At 65.8% G+C, this 20,736-nt stretch overlaps 4 protein-coding genes across 4 annotated transcripts in view; 2 read left to right on the plus strand and 2 right to left on the minus strand.

The window, feature by feature from the left end:
- Positions 1 to 20,736, minus strand: part of LOC141972579 (uncharacterized) — a 710,276-nt gene that overhangs the window by 120,698 nt on the left and 568,842 nt on the right. The window lies entirely within an intron of this gene.
- Positions 95 to 2,590, minus strand: CSNK2B (casein kinase 2 beta). Its single transcript, XM_074930577.1, has 7 exons — positions 2,511 to 2,590; positions 2,194 to 2,277; positions 1,780 to 1,882; positions 1,570 to 1,685; positions 1,385 to 1,460; positions 447 to 636; positions 95 to 324 (listed from the first exon to the last, which is right to left on the minus strand). The coding sequence occupies exons 1-7, from the start codon at positions 2,556 to 2,558 to the stop codon at positions 234 to 236; spliced, it is 708 nt and encodes a 235-aa protein (XP_074786678.1). The 5' UTR covers positions 2,559 to 2,590; the 3' UTR covers positions 95 to 233.
- Positions 5,406 to 10,352, plus strand: TNF (tumor necrosis factor). The gene is made up of 5 exons (XM_074930430.1): positions 5,406 to 5,510; positions 6,530 to 6,811; positions 7,422 to 7,455; positions 7,725 to 7,793; positions 9,382 to 10,352. The coding sequence occupies exons 1-5, from the start codon at positions 5,406 to 5,408 to the stop codon at positions 9,903 to 9,905; spliced, it is 1,014 nt and encodes a 337-aa protein (XP_074786531.1). The 3' UTR covers positions 9,906 to 10,352.
- Positions 11,583 to 20,651, plus strand: PRRC2A (proline rich coiled-coil 2A). Its single transcript, XM_074930432.1, is given in 17 exon segments — positions 11,583 to 11,707; positions 12,016 to 12,155; positions 14,029 to 14,203; positions 14,284 to 14,386; positions 14,463 to 14,526; positions 14,614 to 14,767; positions 14,873 to 14,910; positions 14,913 to 14,977; positions 15,068 to 15,238; positions 15,241 to 15,349; positions 16,337 to 16,427; positions 16,595 to 16,781; positions 18,120 to 18,287; positions 18,290 to 18,488; positions 19,209 to 19,429; positions 20,149 to 20,469; positions 20,628 to 20,651. Coding segments are annotated over 16 exon segments (2,196 nt in total). The 5' UTR covers positions 11,583 to 11,707; positions 12,016 to 12,049.

Genomic DNA, 20,736 nt, shown 5'->3' on the forward strand with positions numbered 1-20,736 from the left:
AAACCCCCCCAATTACCCCCCAACCCCGCCCGCGGGGCCCCCCCTAACCCCCCCCAGTGGGTGTGTCCCCCCCTCGGCGCCATCTCGCCCCCGATCTCTGAACCGCTCTGTATTTGCGCTCAAACAACGGAAAAAAAACCCAAAAACTCCCCGCGGGGGGCGGGGGGGGAATCGGGGGGCCGAGACGGGGCCGGGGGGGGGTTTTGGGGGACGGGTCTGTGCATCCCCCCCCCTCAACGAATGGTCTTGACGGGGCTCTTGAAGTTGCTGGCGGCCTGGAGCTGCAGCTGATAGGCCATGGGGTGGATCTTGAAGCCGTAAAGCCTGCGGGAAAGCCGTCAGTAGGTTCCAGAGTGAACGCGGGAAGGAATTACCGTTTTCAAGGCATTTTTAAAGGTTTCGAAGCGGTTTTTTTTGCCGAAAGGGGATCGGGGGGAGGTTCTGACCTGGGGACGAACTGGTTGGCGGGGCGCTTGGGGCGATATTCGGGGTGCACCATGAAGAGCATGTGGGGGAAGCCGGTGCCGAAGTAGGCGCCGTCGGTGTGGTGGTGGCGGGAGGACTTGGGGGTGTACACGTCCATGCACTTGGGGCAGTAGAGCTTCACCATGGCCTCGCCCGGGATGTCCGACAGTCCTGGGGCGGGGGGGGACACACGGACACCCCCCTGAGACCCCCCCCCGCCGCCGGGGCGCCCAAATCCGGGTGATTTCGCCCCGGTTTTTGTGTGAGGCCGTAGAGGGACACCCCCCCCCCCCCCTCCAGACTCCATGAAATGGGCGCTGCTGACCTGACCCCCCCCAAACCCCCCACATTCCCAGTGCCCCCCCAGTGCCCCCCAAACCCCCCCCAGTGCCCCCATTTCCAAACCAGTGCCCCCCATTTCCCCCCCAGTCCCCCCCATTTCCCCCCAGCCACCCCCCATTCCCCCCCATTTTCCCCCAGTCCCCCCCAAACCCCCAGCGTACCCCATTTCCCCCCAAACCCCCCCAGCGCCCCCCATTTTCCCCCCAAACCCCCCCAGCGCCCCCCATTTCCCCTCCAGCCCCCCCACATTTCCCCCCCAAACCCCCCCAGTGCCCCCCATTTCCCCTCCAGCCCCCCATTTACCCCCCAAACCCCCCCAGCGCCCCCATTTCCCCCCAAACCCCCCCAGCGCCCCCCATTTCCCCCCAAACCCCCCCAGCGCCCCCCATTTCCCCCCCAAACCCCCCCAGTGCCCCCCATTTCCCCTCCAGCCCCCCCCATTTTCCCCCCAAACCCCCCCAATGCCCCCCATTTCCCCCCAGCGCCCCACATTTCCCCCCCAAACCCCCCCCAGTGCCCCATTTCCCCTCCAGACCCCCCCAGCGCCCCCCATTTCCCCCAGTCCCCCCCCCGGTACCGATGGGCAGCATGGGCTGGTTCTCGCAGTAGACCCGCGGGCAATACCCGAAATCTCCCTGTTGGTATTTCTCCAACTAAAAACCAGCACAAAACAAAAATAACAAAAAATTAACAAAAATGGACCCAGACCGTGCCCAGGGGGGTCCCGGGGGGGTCCCGGGGGGGTCCCGGGGGGTCACCCACCATCTGGGCGATGCCGCGGTTGGTGAGGATGTAGCGGGCGTGGATGAGGCCGTAGAGCATCTCGGCCGCCTGCTCGATCAGGTCGCTCTGGTTGGGGTTGTCCTCCAGCTCCTCGTCTTTTTAGCGGCCGGGGGGGTCAGAAACGGGTAAAAATAACCACAAGACCCCCCCCCCCAAAATATCCTGCCCCCCCCCTCCCCGTTTTCTCACCGGGTTCAAGGTCGAGGATCATGTCCAGCGCCTGGCGGTAGTGCGGGACCTGCTCGTTCAGCCCCGTCAGGTTGAATTTGTCCTGGATGTAATCCTCGTCCACCTGGGGGGGGCACGGGGGGGCCGGAGGGGAAAGGGGGGGGCATGGGGGGAAAGGGGGGGAGCCCAGAGGGGAAAGGGGGGGCATGGGGGGGAAAGGAGGGGGCCATGGGGGGAAAGGGGGGGGGCATGGGGGAAAGGGGGGGGGCCCAGAGGGGAAAGGGGGGGGGCATGGGGGGGAAAGGGGGGGCACACACAGACACGGGGAGGGATTAAGGACACCGGGGGGGGGCCTAAGGGGGGTCCCAGCGCCCCCCCGGGAGAAAAGTTGTATTTTTTTGGGGGGGGGACACCCAGACCCGCTCCCGCACCCACCTCGCAGAAGAACTCGTTGCCGCGGAGGCCGCAGAACCAGGAGATCCAGGACACCTCCTCGGAGCTGCTCATGGTCCCGGGGGGCTGCGGGGGGGGCGGTGAGGGGGGGGCACAGAGACCCGGGGGGGGCACAGAGACCCGGGGGGGGGGGCACAGAAGACCCGGGGGGGGGGGGACGGAGACCCGGGGGGGGGGGACGGAGACCCGGGGGGGCCCTAGCACTACCCGGCGGCGGCTGAACCCCCCAGCGCGGCCCGCGGCCCCCCCCGGGCCCCCCCTGGGCCCCCTCGAACCCCCCCGGCCCCCCCGGCTCTCACCGCGGCTCTCAGCGGCGATCCGGGCCCGCTCCTGCCCGCTCCGCGCATGCGCCGCCGCGGGGCACGACGGGAAGGGCAGTCCCCGCCCCCTCACCGCTAAACCCCGCCCCTTCGCGCCGAAACACGCCCCCTCTCCCCGTGAAACCACGCCCCTTCACCCCAAACCCCGCCCCTTCACCCCAAACCCCGCCCCTTCGCACTGAAACCCGCCCCTTCGCACTGAAACCCGCCCCTTCACCCCAAACCCCGCCCCTTCGCACTGAAACCCGCCCCTTCACCCCAAACCCCGCCCCCTTCGCACTGAAACCCGCCCCTTCACCCCAAACCCCGCCCCTTCACACGGAAACCCGCCCCTTCACCCCAAACCCCGCCCCTTCACACGGAAACCCGCCCCTCTCCCCGTGAAACCCCGCCCCTTCACCCCAGCCCATTAAAATCTCCACCCCTTCACAGCAAACCCCGCCCCCTCCCGCTAAACCCCGCCCACCCGCGCTCGCCCGAAGCAGCCAATCAGCGCCCGCCGGACCCGCCCCCGGCGCAAGGGGACGCTGGGAGGGGCCGGGGAACCGGAAGAATTCCTTTATTCCTTATTTAGGCAATGAAGGCGTGGTCACGCCGCGGGCTGGTTAGCGAGTGAACTCGCTCGTCGTTACCTGGTTAACGCGTTAACGACTGGTTAATTACCCGGCGGGGCGGGGCCGGGCCGCAGCGCGCAGGCGCCGTGACCCCTCCCGGCGGGGTCACGCAGGCGCGCGCCGGCTCCACCGTCTGCGCCTGCGTCGCCGCCCGCCCCCCCCGCGCATGCGCGCTTCCTTCCGCCGCGCCGGCCGCTCTGTCCCGGCCCGGGCCTGCGGCTCTATGGTGAGCGGGAACCCCCCCCCCCCCCCCCCGGGCTGCCCCCCGGATCCTGCCCCATAGATCCTGCCCCATAGATCCTGCCCCACAGACCGGCCCCACCGCGCCCGGGTCTGGGCCTGACCCACATCGGCCGGGCCCAGCCCCAGAGTTCCTGCCCCACAGCGCCTGGGCCTGCCCCGGCAGATCCACCCCAGAGCTCCTGCCCCACAGCTCCTGCCCCGCAGATCCACCCCAGAGCTCCTGCCCCATAGATCTACCCCAGAGCTCCTGCCCCGCAGATCCACCCCAGAGCTCCTGCCCCACAGCTCCTGCCCCATAGATCCACCCACAGCTCCTGCCCCATAGATCTACCCCAGAGCTCCTGCCCCGCAGATCCACCCCAGAGCTCCTGCCCCACAGCTCCTGCCCCGCAGATCCACCCCAGAGCTCCTGCCCCAGAGCTCCTGCCCCACAGCTCCTGCCCCGCAGATCCACCCCAGAGCTCCTGCCCCAGAGCTCCTGCCCCACAGCCCCTGCCCCACAGCCCCCTCCCCCACCATGACCCACCCCATCGCCTTCCTGCGGGGCCGGGACCAGGGGGGGGGGTGGAGGGGGGGGGCGCTTAGAGGAGCCCCCCCTCCCCTCCCCCACCCCCGGCGACGAGGCCCGACGCTTCTACGAGACCCTGGTGGGGGTCCCGGCCGCCCCTCCCCCCCCCCCCCCCCGGCCGCCCCTCCCCCAATTTCTGCCCCACCTGCCGGAGCCACTTCCGCGACCCCTCCCCCCAGCACCGCCGCTCCACCGCCCACCTGCTGGCGCGGGGGGAGGGGCGGGGGTGCCCGTCCCCCCCCCCCATTTCCACATCCCCCCCACCAACGTGGGGTTCCGGCTGCTGCTGCGGGGGGGCTGGGACGGCCGGGGGGGCTGGGCGCGCGGGGGGAGGGGCGGCGCACCCCCGTCCCCACGCGCCTCAAGAGGGGCCGGGGGGGGCTGGGGGCGCCGGGGGGGGAGGGGGCAGCCCCCGCGTGACCCACTTCGGGGCGGGGGAGGGGGCCGCAGCGGCCGGACCCCCCCGGGGGGGGGAGGGGAGGAGGAGGAGGAGGAGGGGGGGGGAGGGGCGCCCCGCCCCCCGCTCCGAAGCGGCCGCTCGGGCCTGGGAGCGGCGGCTCCGGGGTCTACATGGGCAGCGACCCCCCGTGACCCCCCCGTGACCTCGGACCTTTGGGGGGCGCCGGGGAGCCCCGAAACCGCCGTGGGACCCCAAAAACTGCAGCGGGGGCCTTGAAACCGCCGCGGGGCCCGAAACCGCCGCGGGACCCCCTGAAACAGCCGCGGGGCTCGAAACTGCCGCAGGAGCCTTGAATCTGCAGTGGGGCTCCTCGAAACCGCCGTGAGACCCCGTAAAACTGCAGTGGGGGCCCTTGAAACCGCCATGGGGCTCGAAACCAACGGGGGGCTCCTCGAAACTGCCATGCGACCCCCTGAAACGTTGTGGGAGCCCTTGAAACAGCCGGGGGGCTCTTGAAACCACCACAGGACTCCTTGAAACCGCCGTGGGACCCCTCGAATCTGCAGTGGGGCTCCTTGAAACCGCCATGGGACCCCCTGAAATGTCATGGGACCCCTTAAAACAACCGTGGGGCTCCTCGAAACCACCTCGGGACTCCTTGAAACTGCCATGGGACCCCTGAAACATCGTGGGACCCCTCAAAACCACCACAGGGCCCCTTGAAACTGCCATGAGACCTCCTGAAACGTCATGGGACCCCTTGAAACAACCGTGGGGTCCCTTGAAGCCACCACAGGACTCCTTGAAACTGCCACGAGACCCCCTGAAACCGCTGTGGGGCATGTTGAATCTGCCGCAGGACCCCCTGAAACTGCCATGGGACCCCTTGAAACCACCGTGGGGCCCTTGAAACTGCCATAAGACCCCCCCGAAACACTGTAGGGCCCCCTGAAACTGCTGTGGGACCCCCGAACCAGCCGCGGGTGCCCTGAAACTGCTGTGGGGCCTCTTGAATCTGCTGAAACTGTCGTGGGGCCCCTGAAACTGCCATGAGACCCCCTGAAACCGCCGCGGGACCCCCTGAAACTGCCATGGGACCCCTTGAAACCGCCACGGGGGCCCTTGAAACTGCCATGAGACCCCCCCGAAACACTGTAGGGCCCCTTGAAACTGCTGTGGGACCCCCCGAAACCAGCCGCGGGTGCCCTGAAACTGCTGTGGGGCCTCTTGAATCTGCTGAAACTGTCGTGGGGCCCCTGAAACTGCCATGAGACCCCCTGAAACCGCCACGGGACCCCCTGAAACTGCCATGGGACCCTTTGAAACTGCTACGGAGCCCTTGAAACTGCCATGAGACCCCCTGAAACAGTTTAGGGCCCCTTGAAACTGCTGTGGGACCCCCCGAAACCAGCCGCGGGTGCCCCCGCAAAACTCCCGCGAGACTCCCATCACCCCCGCGGGCCCCTTGAAACCACCGCGGAAGCTCCCGAAGCCGCCCTGGAACCTCCCAAATCCCCCCCCCCCTCCCCGGGACCCCCCCCGTAACCGCCACGGGCTCCCCCGAAACCGCCACTTTCCTCCTCCGCTTCTAAAAACGGGCCCCGGGGGGGGGGGACGGGGGACACGTGGAGGCGTCGGCGGTTCCCGCTGCCGCCGCCCCCCCCGACGTCTTCGCCCGGGTTTTTTTTTTGGGTCAATAAACGAGGCCGGGGGGGGCGGGGGGGAGCCCCCCACCCCCCCCATGTGAAATCTTTGTGGTCAGCGACTGAGATTCTCCGCGTGGGAGTTTGGGGACGGAAATGACGGTTTCGGGGCCGCCCCGGCGCAGGGCGGCGGTTTCAGGGGGCTCCGCGGCGGCGGTTTTGAGGCGCTTCCTCTTTTATTTTTTTTTTTTCTAAATTTTTTTTTTTTTTCGGTTTTTCAGGGAGGGGGGCGGGGGCTCCACATCCGCTCCGCCCCCCCCCCCACCCCCGCCCGGGGCTTTTTCCCACAAACGAGGTCACGAAGGGGGGGGGTTAATTAGGGGCTTCGTTAGTGCGCTCCCACCCGCCGTCGGAGCGCGGTGGGGCCCGGGGGGGGGTTGGGGGGGTTTTTTGTGGGTTTTGGGGGCGCTGAAGGGCCGAGGGGGCCGGGGGGGGTTTGGGGGCCCCCCACGTGTCGGTGCCGGGGGGAGGGCTGGGGGGGAGCGTGGGCGTGCGGCCCCGGGGCGGGTCCCTCCGTGACGGCGCGGCCGCCGGGGGCCATAAAGGGGCCGGGGGGGGCCGGTGGCGGCTCAGAGCCATGGACGGGCCCCCCCCGCCCCCCCCCCCGCCACCCCCCGGCGCCGCGACGGGGCCTCGGGGGCGCCAGCGGGGTCACCGGGGTCGCTGGGGTCACCGGGGTCACCGGGGTCACCGTCGCCCTCCTGCTGCTGCTGCTGCTGCCCCGCGGCGCCGCCGCCCGCCTGCGGCCCCCGGTACGGCCCCGTCCGTCTGTCCGTGTGTCCGTGTGTCCGTCCGTGTGTCTGTCTGTCTGTGTGTCTGTCCGTCCGTCCATCTGTCTGTCCGTCCGTCTGTGTGTCCGTCCGTCTGTCTGTCCGTGTGTCCGTCTGTGTGTCTGTCTGTCTGTCCGTGTGTCTGTCCGTCTGTGTGTCCGTCCGTCCGTCTGTCTGTGTGTCCGTCAGTCTGTCTGTCTATCCGTCTGTCCGTCCGTCCGTGTGTCCGTCTGTCTGTCCATCTGTCCATGTGTCTGTCTGTGTGTCCATCTCTCCGTCTGTCAGTGTGTCTGTCTGTCTTTCCGTCTGTCCGTCCGTGTCTGTGTGTGTGTCCGTCCGTCCGTCCGTCTGTCCATGTGTCCGTCTGTCTGTCTGTGTGTGTGTGTGTGTGTCTGTCCGTCCGTCTGTCTGTCAGTCCATCCGTCCGTCCGTCCGTGTGTCTGTCTGTCAGTCCATCCGTCTGTCTGTCCATGTGTCTGTCTGTCCGTGTGTCCGTCCGTCCGTCTGTCTGGGGGGTGTGTTGCTGTCCGTCCGTCCGTCCCTGTGTCCGTCCGTCCCCCCCCGCCCCCTCTGACCCCTCTCCCTCCCCCAGGACCCCCCAGAGGCACCGACAGCGCCGGCACTCGGTGAGTTACCCCCCCCCGACCCCCCCCGACCCCCCCGGACCCCCCCGACCCCTCCCCCACCCCCCCCGACCCCCCCTGACCCCCCCCGACCCCTCCCCCATCCCACCCCCCATCTCCCCCCCCCCCCCGGCTGCCACATCCCCTTTCGGGGCCAACACAAAAACTTCCCCCCCCCTCAAATTATCCCCCCCCCTCCCCCCGAACTGCCCCCCCCAAACTGTCCCCCTCCCCCCAGTGCCCCCCTCCCCCCCAACTCTCCCTCTCCCCAGGGGGGGTCCCGGGGGGGCCGGAGCTGCCGCAGGCGCCGCGCGGGGACAAACCGGCCGCTCACGTCGTGGGTGAGTGGGGGGGGTTTGGGGGGGGGGGGGGGGACTTTGGGGGGGTCGGGGGATATTTGTGGGGGGCCCGGGGGTATTTGGGGGGGGTCAGAGGGAATTTGGGGGGGGTCAGAGGGAATTTGGGGGGGTCGGGGTGTATTTGGGGGGGTCGGGGGGTATCTGGGGGGGTCGGGGTGTATTTGGGGGGGTCGGGGGGTGTCTGGGGGGGTCGGGGGGTATCTGGGGGGGTCGGGGGTATTTGGGGGGGGTCAGAGGGTATTTGGGGGGGTCGGGGTGTATTTGGGGGGCTCAGGGGGTATCTGGGGGGGTCGGGGGTTACGGGGGGTCTCGGAGGACACGGTGGGGTCCCAGCAGCCCCCCCAGAGGCCGTGAGGTGCCGGGGGGCGAAGCCTGGAGCCCCCCCGCCCCCCCCTTAACCCCCTCCTCTTGTTTTCTTCTTTTTCTTTTTTGTTTCTTTTCAAATTTTTTTCGTTTTTCTTTGTTTTTTCGTTTTGCTTCTTTTTCTTTTTATTTTTGTTCTGTGGTTTTTCGTTTTTTTCTTTTTTTTTTTCACTTTTTTCTTATTTTTTCTTTTTTCTGTGTTCTCTTTCTTTTTATTTTACCATTTTCTTTACTTCTTTTTTCCTGTTTTTTGATTTTCCTTTTTCTTTTCTTTTCTACTTTTTTCTTTTTCACTTTTTATTTCCTTTCTTTTCTTTTTTTCTTTTTCTTTTTACTCTTTTCCTTTATTTTCTTTTTCTTTTTTCTTTTCCTTCCTTTCTCTTTTTTCTGTGTTTTGTTCTGCTTTTTTAACTTTTTCTTTTTTCTTTTTCTTTCAACTTTTTGTTTCTTTTACTTTTTTTTTCTATTTCTTTTTATCTCTTTTTTCTTCTTTCCTTTTTCTTTTTACCTGTTTTCTTTCACTTTTTTCATATTTCCTTTTTTATTTTTGTTTTCTTTTTTCTTTCCCTTCTTTTGCCTTTTTTTCTGTTTTTTTTACTTTTTGTTTTTTTCTTTTTCTTTTAATTCTTTTGCTTTTTCTTTTCTTTTTTCTTTTTTATCTGTTTTTCTTTTCCCCTTTTTCTGTTTTCTTTTACTTTTTTCTTTTTTTCATTTTCTTTATATTTTTCCTTTTTTTTTTATTTTTTCCGGGTTTTTTTCTGTTTTCTTTTACTTTTTTCTTTTTTTATTTTCTTTATATTTTTTCATTTTTTTCTCTTTTCCTTTTTTCTGTTTTCTTTTAATTTTTTCTTTTTTTTCATTTTCTTTATATTTTTCCATTTTTTTCCCTTTTTTTTCTGTTTCTTTTTACTTTTTTCTTTTTTTTTTTAATTTTCTTTTTATTTTTTCATTTTTTTTCTTTTTTCCCTTTTTTCTGTTTTCTTTTACTTTTTTCTTTTTTCATTTGCTTTATATTTTCCCCTTTTTTTTGTGTTTTCCTTTTTATTTCTGTTTTCTTTTATTTTTTCTTTTTTTTCATTTTCTTTATATTTTTCCATTTTCTTTTACTTTTTTCTCTTCTTTTCGTTTTCTTTTTATTTTTTCTTTTTTTTTTTTTCCTTTTTTTTCCCTTCAATTTTTCCCCCGTTCTCCCCCGTCCCCTCCTCAGCCTCCTCCTCCTCCTCCTCCTCGCCGGGGGGGCTGGTGTGGGACGCGGGGGTGGCGCCGTCGGTGGTGCGGAACGGGGTGCGCCTGCGGGGGAACCGCCTGGTGGTGCCCCGGGACGGCCTTTACTTCGTCTACGCCGCCGCCGCCTTCCAGGGGGGCCGCTGCCCCCCGCCCCGCGCCCCCGCCCCCCAGATCCTGCGCCTCTCCGTCTCCCGCTTCTCCGAGGAGTACCCCCGCGACGTGCCGCTGCTCAGCGCCGTCCGCTCCGTCTGCGGCGGCGGCGGCGGGAGGCGGCGGCGGCGGCGGCGGCGGCGGCGGCGCGACGAGGAGGACGAGGACGAGGAGGAGGAGGAGGAGGGGGGCCGCGGGGAGGAAGGGCGGCACCTCTGGTTCGAGTCGCTTTACCAAGGCGCCGTCTTCCAGCTGCGCCGCGGGGACCAGCTGGCCGCCACCACCACGGCCGGGAGGTTCCTGGACCTGCACGGGGGCGGGCAGGCGTATTTCGGGGTGGTGGGGGTGGATTGAGGGGGGTGGGGGGGCGTGGGGGGGGTCGGGGGGTGAGGGGAGGGTCAGTAGGGGCGAGAGTGAACGGGTCGGGGGAGGATTCGGTGGGGTTGGGAGGCTGAGGAGGTCGGTAGGGACCAGAGTGAACGGGTTGGGAGGCTGAGGAGGTCGGTAGGGACCAGAGTGAACGGGTTGGGAGGCTGAGGAGGTCGGTAGGGACCAGAGTGAATGGGTTGGGAGGCTGAGGAGGTCGGTAGGGACCAGAGTGAACGGGTTGGGAGGCTGAGGAGGTCGGTAGGGACCAGAGTGAACGGGTTGGGAGGCTGAGGAGGTCGGTAGGGACCAGAGTGAACGGGCGGGGGGTATTTATTGCGCTATTTATGTATTTATGGGCCCGTTTTGGGGCGGAACTCGGGGTTTCGGCGCGCGGGGGCGGTTATTTATTGTCACAACCCGATAAAAAACGAAAGTTTCGGGGCGCTGGCGCTTTTTTTGGGTTTTGGGGGTTTTTGGGGTTTTTTGGGGGTTTTTGGGGTTTCGGGGCCGCGGGGCGGTAACGGCCGCGGGGGGGAGGGGCAGGAAGGAGCCCAGACGCGGGAACCCCCCACCCCGGGGGGAGGGGCGGCTGCCGATCCCAGTGCTCCCAGTGCTCCCAGTGCTCCCAGTGCCCCCCCCAGCGACCTCCCAGTGACTCCCAGTGCTCCCAGTGCCCCCCCCAGTAATCTCCCAGTGCCCCCCCCAGCGACCTCCCAGTGACTCCCAGTGCTCCCAGTGCCCCCCCCAGTAATCTCCCAGTGCTCCCAGTGCCCCCCCCAGCGACCTCCCAGTAACTCCCAGTGTCCCCCCAGTAACCTCCCAGTGCTCCCAGTAACCTCCCAGTGACTCCCAGTGACTCCCAGTGCTCCCAGTGCCCCCCCCCAGTGACCTCCCAGTGCTCCCAGTAACCTCCCAGTGACTCCCAGTGCATCCCAGTCCCCTCCCAGTGCAGCCCCGGTACCTCCCAGTACATCCCAGTGCCCTCCCAGTGTTCCCCGTGACTCCCAGTGCCCTCCCAGTGCAGCCCCAGTACCTCCCAGTACCTCCCAGTGCCCTCCAAGTGACTCCCAGTGCCCCCCCAGTGCCCCCCCGGTACCTCCCAGTGCCCCCCAGTCCCTCCCAGTGCCCCCCAGTCCCTCCCAGTGCCCCCCAGTCCCTCCCAGTCCCCCAGTTCGGGTGTTTCCCCCGCCCCGGGCGGCCGCGGGCATCCGGCAGCCGTTGCCATGGTGACGGGCGGGGGGCGGGGCCTGGTTGCCAGGGGCGGCCGCCGGTTACCGCAGAGGGGCCGGTTGCCATGGCGACCGCAGGGGGGAGGCGGGAGCCCGGTCGTCATGGCGACGGCGGACGGGGCTGGGAGGGGCCCGGAGTGGAAACTGGGCCGACCGGGATCACCGGGAAGGGGCGGGGCCACCCTTCCCGTCGTCCAATCCGCGCGCTGCGCCTGTCTTCCCATTGGCCGAGCGCCCGCCCAACAGCCTCCGGGGGGCGCGCGATGACGTCACGACGCGCGCTGGGGGAGAGAGGGGCGGGAAGGAAGGAGGGGGAGGCGTGTCCATCCCGCGCGTTCAACCAATCCCCGCGCGGCTCCGCCGGGCCACGCCCGCTGCTCGTCAGCGCCGCGCATGCGCCGTGACGCGGGCGCCGCCCCGTTGGCCGCTGGGAGGGGGGATCCGGGAACGGAGAGGGGAGGGGGGGGGGCGGAATCCGCCTCCATCCGCCGCCGCCGCCCCCGTCCGCGCCCGCCGCTCCCGCATCCGGCCACGGCGGAGCCCGCCCGGGGCGGAGAGGTGCGGATCGGGGCCGGGGGGGCGGCGGCGCCGCCCGCGGGAGCCCCCGTTTTTCACCCCCCCCCCTCCTCCCCCAAGGAGCCGCCGCCGCCATTCGATGGTGGCGGCGCCCGCGGCCCCGCCGCCATCTTGGGTCGAGCGGCCTCTGCGCCGCCATGTCCCGCTGAGGGGGGGGGGCCTGGGGGGGGGGAGTGAAACGGGGCTGGTTGTGGAGGGTGGTTTTTTTTTGTTTGGTTTTTTTTTCCCCAAAAAAACATTTTTTGACGAGTTTTAAATTATTTCGGGTGTCCCCCCCTCGCCGCCGTCAGGAGGGGCCGGCGGCGCCGATGCGCGGGCAGCGCGATGAGCGATCGGCCGGCGGCGCGGGGCAGGGAGGGCCGGCGCTACGCCTGCCTCAGCCTCTGTGAGAGCTACCGCGGCCGGGCGCTGGAGAGCCCCAGGGCCCCCGGTACGGGGTTTGGGGGGGCTGAGGGGGGGTTTGGGGGGGCTCCGAGGGGGTTTGGGGGGTCGTTGGGGCCTGTGAGGCGGCTGCAAAGGGGTATAAGGGGGTTTGGGGGGGCTGGGGGGGTGTTAGGGCCTAGGAAGGAGCTGGGGAAGGTTATAGAGGGATTTTGGGGGGCCTGCGAGGGATTTTGGGGGGGCTGTGAGGGGTTTGGGGGGGCTGTGAGGGGTTTGGGGGGTCGTTGGGGCCTGTGAGGCGGCTACAAAGGGGTATAAAGGGGTTTTGGGGGGGCCTAGAAGGGTTTGGGGGGCGCTGGGGGGGGGTTAGGGCCTGGGAAGGGGCTGGGGAAGGTTATAGAGGGGCTGGGGGGGATTTTGGGGGGCTGGGGGGGATTTTGGGGGGCTGGGGGGGGATTTTGGGGGGCTGAGGGGGTTTTGGGGGGTCATTGGGGCCCGGGAAGGAGCTGAGAGAGGTTATAGAGGGGTGGGGGGGGTTGAGAGAGGTTTTGGGGGGTTGTGAGGGGGCTACAAAAGGTTATAGTGGGGTTTGGGGGGGCTCTGAGGGGTTTGGGGGGGCTCTGAGGGGGTTTGGGGGGTCGTTGGGGCCTGTGAGGCGGCTGCAAAGGGGTATAAAGGGGTTTGGGGGGGCTGGGGGGGGGGTTTGGGGGGGCTGGGGGGGTGTTAGGGCCCGGGAAGGAGCTGGGGAAGGTTATAGAGGGGCTGGGGGGGATTTTGGGGGGCTGGGGGGGGTTTGAGGGGTCACTGGGGCCCGGGAAGGAGCTGAGAGAGGTTATAGAGGGGTTTGGGGGGCCTGCGAGGGGTTTTGGGGGGTTGAGAGGGGTTTGGGGGGCTGTGAGGGGTTTTGGGGGGTCATTGGGGCCCGTGAGGAAGTCGTGAAAGGTTATAGAGGGGTTGGGGGGGCTACAGTAGGTTTTGGGGGGGTTGAGAGGGGTTTGGGGGGGCTGGGGGAGTTATTGGGGCCTGGGAAGGAGCTGGGGAAGGTTATAGAAGGTTTGGGGGGGGCTTTGGGGGGGCTGTGAGGGGTTTTGGGGGGTCGTTGGGGCCTGTGAGGCGGCTACAGAAGGGTATAAAGGGGTTTGGGGGGGCCTGGAAGGGTTTCGGGGGGCTGGGGGGGATTTGGGGGGGGCTGAGGGGGTTTTGGGGCCTGTGAGGGAGCTGCGAGAGGTTATGAAAGGTTTGGGGGGGGTTTGGGGTGGCCTAGGAGGGGTTTTGGGGGGGCTGGGGGGGTTATTGGGGCCTGGAAGGGGCTGAGGGGGATTTTGGGGGGCTGGGGGGGATTTTGGGGGGTCATTGGGGCCCGTGAGGGGGCTGGGAAAGGTTGTGAAGGGTTCGGGGGGGCTGAGAGGGATTTTGGGGGTGACTTGGGGGGTTTTGGGGTGTCGGGGGGGTTGTTGGGGCCTGGGAAGGAGCTGGGGGGGGGTTGGGGAGGTTATGGGGGGGCCGAGAGGGGTTTTGGGGGGCTGGGGGGGGGTCGAGGCGTCTCAGAGGGGTTATGGGGGTGTCAGGAGCAGTTTGGGGGGGCTGGGGGGGGTTTGAGGGGGCCAGAAGGTCTGTGAGGGGGGGTTGGGGGGGGATGAGGGAGATTTTGGGGGGGCTGCGGGGGGTTATCGGGCTGGGGGGGTGTTCTGGGGGCGCTGGGGGGGGTTGGGTCCCTATTCGCTGTTTTTGGGGTGCGGGGGGGGCGTTGGGTCCTTTGCGCTCCCCTCGGCTCTTTTTCCGGGGGGGGGGCGTGTGAAACCCCTCCCCTCAGGACACCCGGCGCGGGTGTCATCACACGGGGGGGGGGTGTATTAAATTTCGGGGTGCCCCCACCCCAAAAAAAAAAAAATTTTAACGCCCCCCCCCCGTTATTTTTCCAGCCGCCCCCCGCCATGGCCTGCAGAGCCTGGGGAAAGTGGCCGCCCGGCGAATGCCCCCCCCCGCCAACTTGCCCAGCCTGAAAGCCGAGAACAAAGGCAACGACCCCAACGTCTCGCTGGTCCCCCGCGACGGCTCAGGATGGGCCAGCAGGCAGGAGCCCCCCGAGCCCAAGAGGTGACCCCGGAAACCCCCGGAACCCCCCCAAAATGAAAAAAAATTATAAAAAACTAACGGTTGGCGCCCCCCCGGGACAGTTCCGAGCCCTCAGCGCCTCCCCCGCCGCCGTCGCCGTCGCCGCCGGTTTCGCAGACGCCTGCGGCCGCCAACGCGGCGAAACGGCCCCCGACGGGCCCCGAGGTGGGTGCCGGGGGGGTCGCCGGGCCTCGGGGACACCCCAAAAGACGGGTTTTTCACCCCAAAATGTTTTTATCAGCCCCCCCCCACGCCGGCAAGCGGGGCAAAGTCCTGGGCGCAGGCCAGCGGTACCCCCGCAGATGGTAAGCGGCGCCTTCCCGCCCGCCCGCGCGTTCCCCCCCCGTGGGGGTTTTAGCAGAAACCCTAACGGGGGTTTCGGGGCGTTGGAGGCGGGAAGGGCCCGATCCTGCCGGCGCGATTCTCGCGGGAGGAGTTTCCCACCCTGCGGGCGGCCGGCGAGGCGGAGAGGGGCGGCCGCGAGCGGGACGGTGCCGACGCGTCGTCTGGGCCCGCACCGAGCCCCCGCCCCCCCGGTGAGACCCCGCAACCCCCCGCTTCTCCCCGAAACCTTCCCGCAGGCCGAAACTTCATTTTTTTTTTTTAATTTTTTTTTTTTTTTTTGGGGAAATATCCCGATCCAGGGGGCAGCTGGCGGGACGGGCGCGGGGCTGACGAGCCCCAGCCCGAGGCGGGGGGCTGCAGCCGGCCGGGCCCCCCCACTTCCCGCCCTACCGGGGGATGATGCCGCCGTTTGTGAGTTTCCTTTCTCGTTATTATCGTTTTTTTGGGGGGTTTTCTGTGGATTTGGAGACTCCCCTCACGGCTGTGTCCCCCCCCCCGCAGATGTACCCCCCGTATCTCCCCTTCCCGCCCCCCTACGGGCCCTATCGCTGCCCCGACGCCCAGAGGTGAGTGGGGTACGTGTGTGGGGGGGAATTTTGCTGAAAAACGCCACAAATCGCCCCAAAACGCCGCTCGCCCCGCAGGTTCCCGCGGCTGGCGGGGCCCCGCGGCCCCCAGGCCCCCCCCGCGGCGGGGACGCCCCCGCCCGCCCCCCCGTGCTCAAACAGGACGACCTGAAGGAGTTCGACGAGTTGGATCAGGAGAACGACGAGGGCTGGGCCGGTAACGGGGGCGGGGGGGGTTTGGGGCGTTTTGGGTGGTTTTGGGCGGGTTTGGGGCGTTTTGGGCGGGTTTGGGGCGTTTTGGGGCGGGTTTGGGGCGTTTTGGGGCGGGTTTGGGGCAGTTTTGGGCGGGTTTGGGGGCGTTTTGGGCGGGTTTGGGGCGTTTTGGGCGGGTTTGGGGCGTTTTGGGTGGTTTTGGGCGGGTTTGGGGCGTTTTGGGCGGGTTTGGGGCAGTTTTGGGCGGGTTTGGGGCGTTTTGGGCGGGTTTGGGGCAGTTTTGGGCGGGTTTGGGGCGTTTTGGGCGGGTTTGGGGCGTTTTGGGCGGGTTTGGGGCAGTTTTGGGCGGGTTTGGGGCAGTTTTGGGCGGGTTTGGGGCGTTTTGGGCGGGTTTGGGGCGTTTTGGGCGGGTTTGGGGCGTTTTGGGCGGGTTTGGGGCGTTTTGGGCGGGTTTGGGCGTTTTGGGCGGGTTTGGGGCGTTTTGGGCGGGTTTGGGGCGTTTTGGGCGGGTTTGGGGCGTTTTGGGCGGGTTTGGGGCGTTTTGGGCGGGTTTGGGGCGTTTTGGGGCAATTTTAGGTGAGTTTGGGGGTTTTTGGGGCGTTTCGGGCGGCTTTGGGGGTTTTTGGGGCGTTTCGGGCGGCTTTGGGGGTTTTTGGGGCGTTTCGGGCGGCTTTGGGGGTTTTTGGGGCGTTTCGGGCGGCTTTGGGGGTTTTTGGGGCGTTTCGGGCGGCTTTGGGGGTTTTGGGGCGTTTCGGGCGGCTTTGGGGGTTTTTGGGGCGTTTCGGGCGGCTTTGGGGGTTTTTGGGGCGTTTCGGGCGGCTTTGGGGGTTTTTGGGGCGTTTCGGGCGGCTTTGGGGGTTTTTGGGGCGTTTCGGGCGGCTTTGGGGGTTTTTGGGGCGTTTCGGGCGGCTTTGGGGGTTTTTTGGGGCGTTTCGGGCGGCTTTGGGGCGTTTCGGGGCGTTTCGGGGCGCTGACTGCGGGCGCCCCCCAGGCGCGCACGAGGAGGTCGATTACACCGAGAAGCTCAAGTTCAGCGACGAGGAGGACGGGCGGGACTCGGACGAGGAGGAGGCGCAGGAGGGGTCAGAGCCCCCGCGGCCCCCCCACGGCCCCCCACGTCGGCGCCCCACGGCCCCCTCGGAGCCCCCCCACGTCCATGGGGCGCCCCACGGCTCCCCCATCAGTGGGGCGCCCCCCCCGGGGCTGTGGGGCGCCCCCTGACCCCCCTTTTCTCCCCTCCCCCCCCCAGGAAGGACCCGGCCGCCCCTCCCCCCGCCAACGCCCCCAAGCCGCAGGAGGAGCCGCCCCCCCCCGGCCCCGCCCCCCCGCAGGAGCCGCCCAAGGAGCCGCAGGGCCCGCCCCCGGCCCCGCCCCGCCAGGCCCCGCCCCCGCCCCCGCCCAACCGCGGCAGCTGGGCCACGCCCAACGAGTTCCCGGTGAGTGCCCCGCCCCCGGCCCCGCCCCCGGCCCCGCCCCGTTCCCCTTTTGCCCGATTCCGCCCGCTCTGGCCCCAAATCCCGTTTGGTCCCTCCCCTCCCCCAGCGGTTTCCCGCCGGTTTTCCCCAAATTTTTGTCATTTCTCCCCAAACGGTCCAATCCGTCGTTTCTCACCGCGTCTTCCCCAAAACTTCCGCTTTTTTGTTTTTCCGTTTTCTCCCAAATCTTCTAGTTTGAATTTTTTTAAAGTTTTTTCCCGAATTTTCTCATTTTTTCAGCTTTTTTCCCCAAATGTTAATTTGGCGCTTTGGTTGGATTTTTCCCTGAATTTTCTGATTTTCCCAAATTTTCTCATCCAGTCTTTTTTTTCTGTTCTTTCAAAATACTTAATATTTTTGTTCATTTTCTACAAATCTTTATATTTTTCCTTTTTCCCTTTTTCCCCAACTTTTTTTTTTGTTCCGTTTTTTTCCACACTTTACGTTTTTTATCCCGTTTTCCCCCAAACTCTCCCAATTCCATTTTTTCTCCCCATTTCTCCTCGTTCCCACCCGGGATTTTCTCCCCTTTCCCCTCGGTGTCGATATTTGGTGTTTTCTCTTTTTTGTTTTCCCCGTTTCCGCAGTTTTTCCCCCAGAACGAGGCCGAGGCGTGTCGCCCCGCCCCAGCCCCTCTCTCACCGGGTTTTTTCCCGTTTTCCCCGTTTTTTCCCCCAGAACGAGGCCGAGGCGTGTCGCCCCGCCCCCAGCCCCTCTCTCACCGGGTTTTTTCCCGTTTTCCCCGTTTTTTCCCCCAGAACGAGGCCGAGGCGTGTCGCCCCGCCCCAGCCCCTCTCTCACCGGGTTTTTTCCCGTTTTCCCCGTTTTTTCCCCCAGAACGAGGCCGAGGCGTGTCGCCCCGCCCCAGCCCCTCTCTCACCGGGTTTTTTCCCATTTTCCCCGTTTTTTCCCCCAGAACGAGGCCGAGGCGTGTCGCCCCGCCCCAGCCCCTCTCTCACCGGGTTTTTTCCCGTTTTCCCCGTTTTTTCCCCCAGAACGAGGCCGAGGCGTGTCGCCCCGCCCCCAGCCCCTCTCTCACCGGGTTTTTTCCCGTTTCCCCGTTTTTTCCCCCAGAACGAGGCCGAGGCGTGTCGCCCCGCCCCAGCCCCTCTCTCACCGGGTTTTTCCCCGTTTCCGCAGTTTTTTCCCCCAGAACGAGGCCGAGGCATGTCGCCCCGCCCCAGCCCCTCTCTCACCGGGTTTTTTCCCGTTTTCCCCGTTTTTTCCCCCAGAACGAGGCCGAGGCGTGTCGCCCCGCCCCAGCCCCTCTCTCACCGGGTTTTCCCCGTTTCCCCGCAGGACGAGGACGAGGCGTGGCGGCAGCGCCGGCGCCAGTCCTGCTCGCTGCTCTCGGCCGCGGTGGCGCGGGCGCGGCGGCGGCGCGAGGCCGAGGAGCGGCGGATGCAGGAGCAGCGCCGCGCCGCCTGCGCCGAGAAGCTGAAGCGCCTGGACGAGCGTTTCGGGGCCCCCCCCGAGAGGAAAAACCGCGACGGGGCGGGGACGGCGCCCCCCCAGGCCCCCCCGCGACCCCCCGACAGCCCCCCCGGGGCCCCCGCCCGGCCCCCGCCACCCCCCCAGGAGCCGCGGGGGGGGACGAGGAGGAGGAGGAGGAGGAGGAGGGGGCGCAGGGGGTGGGGGAGGAAGAGCCCGGCCCCGGGGGGGCGGAAGGTGAGTGGGGGGGGGGCCGCGCACCCCGAGATGGGGGAGTCGGGGCGGAATTCGGGGGTGGTAACGCGGGGGGGGCACGGAGGGCGGGCAGGGGCGGATTTGGGGGTTTTCTCCATTCTGGGGGCGTTTTCCCCGGTTTGGGGGGGCTCCTTCCCCGTTTTCTGGGCGTTTTCCTGATTTTGGGGGGATTTTCCCCGGTTTTCAGGGGCAGCTTTCCCCGTTTTCAGGGGATTTTTCCCCATTTTCAGGGATTTTTCCCCGTTTTCAGGGGATTTTTCCCCGTTTCCGGGGCAGTTTTCCCCATTTTTGGGGCTCTTTGCCCATTTTTCCGGAACTTTTTCTTATTTAGGCACCTTTTTCTCTATTTTGGTGGGTCTTGCCCATTTTCAGGGATTTTTGCCCATTTAGGAGCTTTTTTCCCGATTTCAGGGATTTTTTTCCCTATTTCAGGGATTTTTGCCCGTTTTCGGGGGGATTTTTGCCCGTTTTCGGGGGGATTTTTGCCCGTTTTTGGGGGGATTTCCCCCATTTCGGGGGGGCGTGGCCTTGCCTGTCAGCCCCATACCGGGGGGGGGGGGGGTTTGGGGGGCGTCTTTCCCCCCTTTGGGGCCGTTTTCCCCATTTTCACGGGTTTTCCCCCCAGTTGGGGGGGGTCAGTGTGGATTTGGGGGGTCTGTGTTCCCCCCCCTCACCCCCCCCCCCCAATTTTTTCTCCCCCAGCGGAGCCGCCGCCCCCCCCCGCGCCCCCCGAGGCGCCCCAGGAGCCCCCCGAGGAGCCCCCACCGCCGCCCCCCGCCCCCCCGGCCGCTGCCGCCCCCCCCAAGGGGGACCCCAAGGGGGAGGGGGGGGCGCCCCCCACCCGCCAGCCCCCCCCGGCCCAGCCCCCCTCGTACCCCAAGTACCAGAAGTCGCTGCCCCCCCGGTTCCAGCGGCAGCAGCAGGTGAGGGGGGGGCGCTGGGAATCGGGGTGGAAAAGGGGAAATGTGGGGGGGGCGGGGGGAAAGGGGGGGGCGTGGGGCTGGAATTGGGGTGTAGGGGGTGTTGAGATTGTGGGGGGTCTGTGGGGGGCAGTTGGGGGTCTGTGGGGGGCAGTTGGGGGTCTGTGGGGCAGTTGTGGTTCTGGGGGGGCAGTTTTGGGTCTGGGGGGCGGTTGGGGGTCTGTGGGGCGGTTGTGGTTCTGTGGGGGGCGGTTGTGGTTCTGTGGGGGGCAGTTGGGGGTCTGTGGGGGGCAGTTGGGGGTCTGTGGGGGGCAGTTTTGGGTCTGGGGGGGCAGTTTTGGGTCTGGGGGGGGCAGTTTTGGGTCTGGGGGGGCAGTTGGGGGTCTGGGGGGGGCATTGGGGGTCTGGGGGGGCAGTTGGGGGTCTGTGGGGGGCGGTTGTGGTTCTGTGGGGGGCGGTTGTGGGTCTGTGGGGGGCAGTTGGGGGTCTGTGGGGGGCAGTTGGGGGTCTGTGGGGGGCAGTTGGGGGTCTGTGGGGGGCAGTTTTGGGTCTGGGGGGGGCAGTTGGGGGTCTGGGGGGGGCATTGGGGGTCTGGGGGGGCCGTCGTGTCTCTGGGGGGCCGTCGGGGCCTGTGTGGCTCTGTCGGGGTTCCCGGGGGGGCGCCGCGGGGGTGTCCCCCCCCTCTCGGATCCGGCCCCCCCCGAGCGCCGCTTCCCCCCCAGGAGCAGCTCCTGAAGCAGCAGCAGCAATGGCAGCAGCAGCACGGGGCCCCCCCCGCCCCTCCCCCCGCCGCCCCTCCCCCCACCTTGGGGGCTCTGGGGGGGGGAGGGGTCGGCGCCCCCCCCCCGCCGCCCCCCGCCGCCGGGGCCCCCCCCGGCCCCCCCAAAGCTCTTTTCGCCGGCTCGATGGGGCGACCCCCCCCCCTGCCCCAGATGAACTTCGACCCCCGCTGGGTGATGCTGCCCCCCCCCTACATGGACCCCCGCGTCCTGCCCGGGCGACCCCCCCCCGTCGATTTCTACCCCCCGGCGTCCACCCTGCAGGTAAGGGGGGGCCCCCCGACCCCCACAGACACCCCGGGGGGGCCCGGAGCGGTTTGGGGGGGGTCTGGCCCCATAGAATGTTGGGGGGGGGGGTGGGGAGCAGCTGAGGGGGGGCTCTGGCCCCATAGAATTTTTTTGGGGGGGTCCCAGCCCCACAGAATATTGTTGGGGGGCGGCTCTGACCCCATAGAAGTGTTTTTTGGGGGGGGCACCAGCCCTATCGAAAGGTTTGGGGGGGGCACCAGCCCCATAGAACATTTATGGGGG

Source organism: Athene noctua, chromosome 34 (genome assembly GCF_965140245.1).
Source record: "Athene noctua chromosome 34, bAthNoc1.hap1.1, whole genome shotgun sequence".
Lineage (NCBI taxonomy): Eukaryota > Metazoa > Chordata > Aves > Strigiformes > Strigidae > Athene > Athene noctua.

Excerpts from the sequence above, each read along its gene's own strand:
- CSNK2B (XM_074930577.1), bottom strand. The coding sequence starts at position 2,558 with ATGCGCGGAGCGGGCAGGAGCGGGCCCGGATCGCCGCTGAGAGCCGCG. Across the intron at positions 2,278-2,510 it reads GATCGCCGCTGAGAGCCGCG|CCCCCCGGGACCATGAGCAG; the intron begins GTGAGAGCCGGG and ends CCCCCCCCGCAG. Across the intron at positions 1,461-1,569 it reads ACCGCGGCATCGCCCAGATG|TTGGAGAAATACCAACAGGG; the intron begins GTGGGTGACCCC and ends GCTGGTTTTTAG.
- TNF (XM_074930430.1), top strand. The coding sequence starts at position 5,406 with ATGAGACCCCCTGAAACCGCCGCGGGACCCCCTGAAACTGCCATGGGA. Across the intron at positions 7,456-7,724 it reads ACCGACAGCGCCGGCACTCG|GGGGGGTCCCGGGGGGGCCG; the intron begins GTGAGTTACCCC and ends CCCTCTCCCCAG. Across the intron at positions 7,794-9,381 it reads ACCGGCCGCTCACGTCGTGG|CCTCCTCCTCCTCCTCCTCC; the intron begins GTGAGTGGGGGG and ends TCCCCTCCTCAG.